General features: G+C 55.6%; 1 protein-coding gene across 1 annotated transcript; it reads right to left on the minus strand.

Moving 5' to 3' along the window:
* Positions 1-2085: 2085 nt before the first annotated feature.
* On the minus strand, positions 2086-4831 carry TNNC2 (troponin C2, fast skeletal type). The gene is made up of 6 exons (XM_081561000.1): positions 4765-4831; positions 3321-3375; positions 3038-3181; positions 2821-2935; positions 2505-2641; positions 2086-2265 (listed from the first exon to the last, which is right to left on the minus strand). Exons 1-6 carry the CDS (start codon positions 4765-4767, stop codon positions 2234-2236), a joined length of 486 nt encoding a protein of 161 aa, XP_081417126.1. The 5' UTR covers positions 4768-4831; the 3' UTR covers positions 2086-2233.
* Between the last annotated feature and the right edge of the window lie 2400 nt (positions 4832-7231).

Raw genomic sequence — 7231 nt, forward strand, 5'->3', positions numbered from 1 at the left:
ACAAAGTGGCAGGGCCCAGTAAGTAAATTAGAGGTGGGAAACGCACTCCAGAATTTCTGACTTGGGTCTCATCCCTGAGAAAGTCACCACAGGACAAGATGGAGGAGGGAGATTTATCAGTTTAAGGCAGAGCCAGTTTGAAGCACTCAGGATGCCCAGGAAGAACTGTCAACAGGTAGCCTTACTCCTGTTTCCACCCCACAGCCACATCGTCTAGGTCAGCAGTCCCCAGCCTTTTTTGCACCAGGGACCAGTTTCATGGCAGTCAATTTTCCACAGACCAGAGTGGTAGGGGGGGATGGTTTCAAGATGATTCAAGCACACTACATTTCTATTATTATTACATTGTGATATATAATTATATAACTCACCATAATGCAGAATCAGATCATCAGGCATTAGATTCTTGTGCAACCTAGACCCCTCACATGCGCAGTTCACAGTAGGGTTTGCGCTCCTTTGAGAATCTGATACTGCCACTGATCTTGCTGGAGATGAAGCTCAGGCAGTAATGTGAGCAATGGGGAATGGCAATGAATACAGGTGAAGCTTCAATCCTCACTCACTAACTTACCTCTCACCTCCTGCTGTGTGGCCCAGTTCCCAATAGGCCATGGACTGTTACCGTATCCGGTACTGGGGATTGGGGACCTCTGATCTAAGTTATCATCTATATGTCTGGGTGAGATGGTTGGATGGCATCACCGACTCGATGGACATGGGTCTGAGCAAGCTCTGGGAGTTGGTGATGGACATGGAAGCCCGGCGTGCTGCAGTCCATGGGGTCGCAAAGAGTCGGACATGACTGAGCAACTGAACTGAACTGATATGTCTGGGTATGTCATTCCACTCAGTCTGTTTCCTCAACTGTAAAATGGAAATAAGGGCATCTGTTCCTGGGGTTGTGTGGATACATGAGACAATGAGCAGCACACAGTAGGCACGCATAGGGATGATGACTAAACTCCAGCACTGCTCCCGGCTGGAAATACCATCCAGGAAACATGACTGAGACAGAAAGGGGAGAAGAAAACACAGTTGGAGAGAGAGGGCTAGAGCGATGAGTAAGAGTTCATTGTTTCAAGATGATAACGACATTACTAAAAGGATTTACTGTATGCTGACTCTGTGCCAGTCTCTGTTCTAAGTGCTTGGTACACATTAACTAGTCCTTCCAAACCTGTGAAAGTGGAAGTTGCTCAGTCCTGTTTGACTCTTTGCAACCCCATGGACTGTACAGTCCATAGAATTCCAGGCCAGAATACTGGAGTGGGTAGCCTTTCCCTTCTCCAGGGGATCTTCCCAACCCAGGGATCAAACCCACATCTTCTGCATTGCAGGCAGATTCTTCACCAGCTGAGCTGCCAGGGAAGGCCAAAGGTAAGTACTGTCATTGTCCCTGTTTTACAGATTAGGATAGGGAGCAGAGAGTGGTTTGTCACCAGCAATGAGGATTCAGACTCAGCCTGACCAAAGCCACCACTGCATTTAATTAGCTTCGACCCGACTCTCACTATCATCGAGTTGTTTCCAAAAGAGCTCTGGGCGCCAGAGTGCAGCCAGTCACCGCACGAATCAAGGAAGGACGTGATGGTATCTGAGCTGGGTCTTGGTATCTTGGAGATGGCATTTGAGCTGGGTTGAAGGATTTGCCAAGGCTTTAATAAGAGGAAGAAGGGCAGTCCAAGGAGAGAGAACAACGTGTGCAAAGGCCCGAGGGCTTAAAAGTGCACCCCACCTCTAGAGCAAGGGAGAGAGGCCGGAGCCTCTCGAGGGGACGGGCAACTGTGAGAAGGAGGGGGTGGAATCTGGATTTGATTCTAGAAGCAGAGGGGACCCTGGAAGCGCCAGGCGCCACACAGCCCCTCCGCGAAGCCGTCACGCACGCTCAGGGGCAGAAGCCGATAGCAGGTCGCGAAACTTCCGATGGCACGGAACGCCACCTCGGGTTCCCGGGTCCCGCTGCGCTCGGACCCGAGGACGCTCGGGCGGCTCCAGCCTTGCGGGCGCCCTGGACGGTGGCCCAACCAGGCGGCCCCGGACACTCGATCCGTCCCAGTCCTCCCCTCTACTCAGGCCACGCGCTTTGCAATGTTTCCTTTTATTTCTTCCAGACACATCCCCAGAAAGGGCCGCGCCTCCCTCGCGGGGCGGGGGAACGGGAGCGGCCCGGGGGGCGGCGCCAACCACGCCCGGGGGCCGCGCGGTGTCGGTGGCTGCAAGGGCCGACTTCTTACTGCACGCCCTCCATCATCTTCAGGAACTCTGCGGGAAAGGAGACGGAGGGGCGCTCACGAGTCTCCCCGCGGCGGGCGAGGCCAGACCCCGCTCGGGCCTCTTAGACCCGGCACCCAGCTATTAGCGGATGCATTGCACAAAACCCGCCCGCGGGAGGCGGGGAGGCACCTGGCCCCGCCCCGCCCCGCCCCGCCCTCAAGGCGGAGTACGCCCGTCTGGGCGCGAAGCTCCGGGGTCTCCCGTCCCCGCACGCCCCAGACCCTCACCGTCGAAGTCAATGCGGCCGTCGTTGTTCTTGTCCCCGTCCTTCATCAGGGATTCGAGCTCCTCGTCTGTCACGTGCTCCCCGGAGGCTCGGAAAATCTCCGCCAGCTCCTCTGCGTCGATGTAGCCGTCCGCGTTCCTGCGGGCATGTAGGGCCAGGGCGGGGGGCGCTCAGGGCCCGCAGGGGCGAGCCGCCCGCGCTACACCCCCTGCCTCCTCGCCCCGCCCCCCCGTCCCTCCAAGAACTGTCGGGCCCTGCGGGCCAGATTCAGACTGCTCTGCGCCTTGGCTAGGCTGCTCCCAGGGCCCCCGACGCACCTGTCGAAGATGCGGAAACACTCAGCCAGCTCCTCCTCGGTCTTGCCCTTGGCGTCCTCTTTCATCTGGCGCACCATCATGACCAAGAACTCCTCGAAGTCGATGGTGCCGCTGCCTGAGGGGAGCTGGTGGTGAGCGGACCCGAGCCCTGGCTGCCAGCCTCCCCCCGCCACCACCGTCGCCCACCGTCCCACCCCCCCGAGGGCCACCCGCTCACCATCCTCATCCACCTCCTCGATGATGGCGTCCAGCTCCTCTTTGGTGGGTGTCTGGCCCAGCATCCTCATCACGGTGCCCAGCTCCTTGACGCTGATGTCCCCGCCGCCGTCCGCGTCGAACATGTCGAAGGCGGCCTTGAACTCTGCCAGGGCGAGGAGGGCAGAGGTGAGCCTGGCAAGACTGTCAGCCTCACATCCACACACTCTCTTCCCGCCTGCCCAGACACCCCAGGTTCGCCGGCACCCCGCCTCCCAGCAGCCAGCCCGCCCACCCCCACTCACCAGCGATCATCTCCTCGCTGAGGTAGGACCGGGCCTCAGCCTGCTGGTCCGTCGTCTGCAGAAGACACGGGCCATCAAAGAGCCGAAGGGGCAGCCTGGAGTACATTCCTGCCTTCACCCCGTTCTCCTGCACCCCCATTTCTGTACGTGCCCCCTAAGGCCTGCGGAGCAACAGCTCCCAGTTGCCCCACTCTGGGCATGCCTCCACAGCACCCAGCCCCACTTTTGAAGAACTGGGGATTATGTCCCGCTTGTCAATCAGAGGTCAGGTCAGGAACCCCCTGGTGACCTTCCGCAAGTCATTAAATGTACCTCATCCCCTCATCTCCTCTCAGCAGCTTTTCAGAGATCAGCTGAAATCAGCAGAATGAGAAGGCTTTGTAAAGTGTCAGCACGATTCCAGCGTGGTTTTCCGGTTTCCCCTACCTGCTCATCACATCTGGTACTTTAATAGGTGCTCAATAAATATTTGTGGTCACATAAATAATAATGTGACGGAAAGTTACTGAGTACTGACCAATGGTCAGGCCATAGACCAGGCACTGGTACCACCAAGGAATCAGGCACATTCCCTCCCTCTGAGAACTTGCAGAGACAGAGGGTGTAAGCTTCCTTCCGACGACTGAGTGGTCGGAGTAAATACCACTCAGTGCTGGGCAGAGTAGGATGTGGGCCCTGTGGGTGTGATAGATGGCTCTGGAGAGTTCCAGTCACATCCAAGCCCAGCCAGGGATCTGGACTGAGGCTGGCCGTGAGGCAAGGCTGAAGCATCCTAGGAGTCCTTTAGCTGGCTGGTGGCTGCCTGTCCTTCTGTTTCCCTCCTCCTCCCCTCCCCTCCCCAGTCCTGAGCCAGAAGGGCAGACTATTTTTAGTCAGGCATGGGCAACAGCAGCTGCCCTCCGGCTCTAGTTACTCCTTGAAGAGATGTGGGGAGGGCTCTCGAAGGAGAAGCACAGCCTCGAATCCCAGCCCCTCTCAGGGAGGCTGACATCTCTCTAATCCTGCTCTGTCAGCTTTGGCCCCTTGGAGCTCTGGGGTCCTGCTTCTGAGCAGGCTTCCTGTCTTCCAGAGGGGGGCTTTAGCAAGGCTTCCAGCCCTTCCCCCCACCGCCACTCACTGCCTTGTTGGATAACCCCCTCTCCGCCATGAGGGAGACAAGCTAAGGCCCACTCAAAATCCTCTGATCCACACAGCTAAAAGCCTCAGAAGATCTCAGGGAACCAGTAAGCCTGGAGGATGAACCCCTGGAACGTCCTCACTAGACCTCCCCTTCCAAGACAAGTCCAAGGCCCTCTTCCAGCCTTCCTCCCAGACACCGGGGTTCCAGGAGCCTTCAGATTCCATCTTCAAACATCCAAGTGACTGCCCCACCAAGCACCCAGATCTTAAAGATGCCCAGAAGAGCTCCAGTGAGGGCAGAGAGGAAGTCCCTTCTGGTCCTTACCATTTTGCCTGTCAACCTGGACTCCTCCACTGCAGGTCACCTCCTCCGTACTCCACCACCCAAAGATGACCTGGCTCGCTCTAGCCCCTAGGATTTGTAGGGGCACCCTTTCCTCCCACCTCCCTGCTCCCCAGGACCGATGCCCTGGCCAATCAGATTCTGGGGTCAGCGAGCCACCCCCTCCCAGAGTCCTAGCCCATTACCTAATTTAGCCAAGGGCCCTTGCAGAGAAATTTAAGCCTCCGAGCAGGTGGCGGGCCTTGACGTCCTAGATTCTTGTGAGGAGAACCCGCCCTGCTCTGCCGCTCCCAGTGAGCCCCCCCCACCCCGCCCCCAAGAAGCACACTTGCTCCAAGATGGGTGAGGAAGATCAGGGTAGAGGAAAGTGAGGCAGCGTAGTAGCATGGAAGAGCACAAGCCTTGACATTCAAAACCCAAGAACCAAATCCTGTCCCTACAAGCTGTGCATACGTGGGCAGGTGGCAGTGCCACTCTGAGCTTCAGTTTCCTCGTGTGTGAGATGGGGACAGTCATAACCTCCCTCCCAGAGAAACCGTGGTAAACGGGAGCCCGGGTTTAAGTCACTGGGCTTGTGCCAACTACTTAAAGTCAGTGCTTTGCAAGTGGAGTGTTTTGTCTTTCAATCAGAATCCAGAGGGGGACAGGGCAGGAGGAGGGGAAATTGACAGCGACAGTTACTGAACCTCTGCGACGTGCCGCACATGTGCTAAGCGTTTTAATCATCTGATCTCACCCAATACTCATCCTGTTAGGTAGCAACTATGGTTATTCCCCTTTTTACCGGGGAGCATTGTAAATCATAAAGCTCTATAGTCACGCTGGGGATTCTTATTCATCCTGACTGAGGGGAAGTTGGGGCAGACGGTCCTCCAGGGACCTGTCTGGAAGGAAAAATGAATAAAGGGGTCCAGGAAACAGGGTGTGCACTTGGAAGAGAAAGAAGCATTGAAAGCAGATTCTTCTCTTAAGCTTACCTTGTCCAGGAAAGGAGGTTTGGGGATTCACTTTTTTAGGGGGGAAGGGAGACTAGGGGAGTTTTCTCTAAGTAAATGCAGGGACAGCTGGCCCTTTGCTGGAGCTTGGGGAAGAAGTCTGGAGGAGCTCAGCTGGCCTTCTGGAGAGTGATCAAGTCAAATCCGAAGGGAGACCACCCTGAGAATCCACGGGGTCCATCAGGGTGTTGGGATGGGCAACATTCATGGACTCTCATAACAGGTAACAGAAAGAGCACAATGATGACTAAACACAGGGTCTGGGGCCAGAGAAAGGGGGCTGGACACCAAGGAAGGCAGACGGACAGTGGCAGCTGGGCTGCCTTCTTGCCCTACATAGATATTCCCAAGGAAAGCTCCGTGGAGCCAGGCCAGGCTAAATAAGGCCTCCCCCAGCCAGGCCCAGGGCCAAGGGGCGATGCTCTCCAGGGGGTGCCTATTTGGACACAAACACTGGAACCACTTGATCCTTTAGGAACAGAGTATAGAGAGTATAGAACTCCCAGCAATCCTTTGTTCATTAGTTTGTTCTTTAATTTATTCAGGGAAATAGATGAGGTCCAAACTCAGTGTGGCCAAGCAAGGTCCCACTGACCCTTCCATTCTCATTCCCCACCTTGCATGTTGTTCTGCTCTGGTTCAAGCTAAAATGCAGCTCCAAACACCACCGTCCAAGCCCTTGCACATGTAGGTTTGTTGGGTTTTTTTTTAATATTTACTCATTTGGCTGTGCCAGGTCTTAGTTGAGGCATGCGGTATGTTCGATCTTCATTGAGGCATGCAGGATCTTTAGTTGTGGCCTGTGAACTCTTAGTTGCAGCATGTGGGATCCAGTTCCCTGACCAGGGATTGAACTTGAGGCCCCTGCACTGGGATCGCAGAGTCTTAGCCACTGGATCAGGAGTGAAGTCCCTCAGTTTCTTTGTCTTGAAAATTGACCATTCTTGTCCACTAACAGCTGTTCCCTAGGAGGTTGTGAGGGTTAGATATGACCCCTTTTCAAGTGCCTAGAACCGGGTGGAGGATACCCTGGAACGCCAGGAAATGAGAGCCCTGCCTCTTCTGCACCCAGGGATGGCAGGGAGTGTGTGTTCCATTCAAAGCCATTCCCCCACCCCTCTCTCCTGCACCATTTAAAAAGGACAGGAGTGGACTTCCCTGGTGGTGTGGAGGATAAGAATCTGCCTGCTGATGCAGGGGACATGGGTTCAATCCCTGGTCTGGGAAGATTCCACATGCTGCAGAGCAACTAAGCCCACATGCTCCACAACTACTGAGCCCTCGCTTCAGAGCCTGCAAGTTGCAACTTCCAAGCCCAAGTGCTGCAACTACTGAAGCCCAGGTGCCTGGAGCCTGTGCTCTGCAACAAGAGAAGCCACTGCAATGAGAAGCCTGTGAACCGCAACGAAACAACAAGTAGCCCCTACTCGCCACAACTAGAGAAGGCCAGGCAA

This window comes from Giraffa tippelskirchi, chromosome 13, assembly GCF_054371585.1.
Source record: "Giraffa tippelskirchi isolate mGirTip1 chromosome 13, T2T-mGirTip1v1.2.pri, whole genome shotgun sequence".
In the NCBI taxonomy this organism is placed as follows: domain Eukaryota; kingdom Metazoa; phylum Chordata; class Mammalia; order Artiodactyla; family Giraffidae; genus Giraffa; species Giraffa tippelskirchi.

What these genes read in the sequence shown, in the direction of transcription:
- TNNC2 (XM_081561000.1), bottom strand. An exon ending in TGTTTCCGCATCTTCGACAG is followed by an intron (nt 2,642 to 2,820) that starts GTGCGTCGGGGG and finishes ACATGCCCGCAG; the next exon opens with GAACGCGGACGGCTACATCG. An exon ending in CGGCCGCATTGACTTCGACG is followed by an intron (nt 2,266 to 2,504) that starts GTGAGGGTCTGG and finishes CCTTTCCCGCAG; the next exon opens with AGTTCCTGAAGATGATGGAG.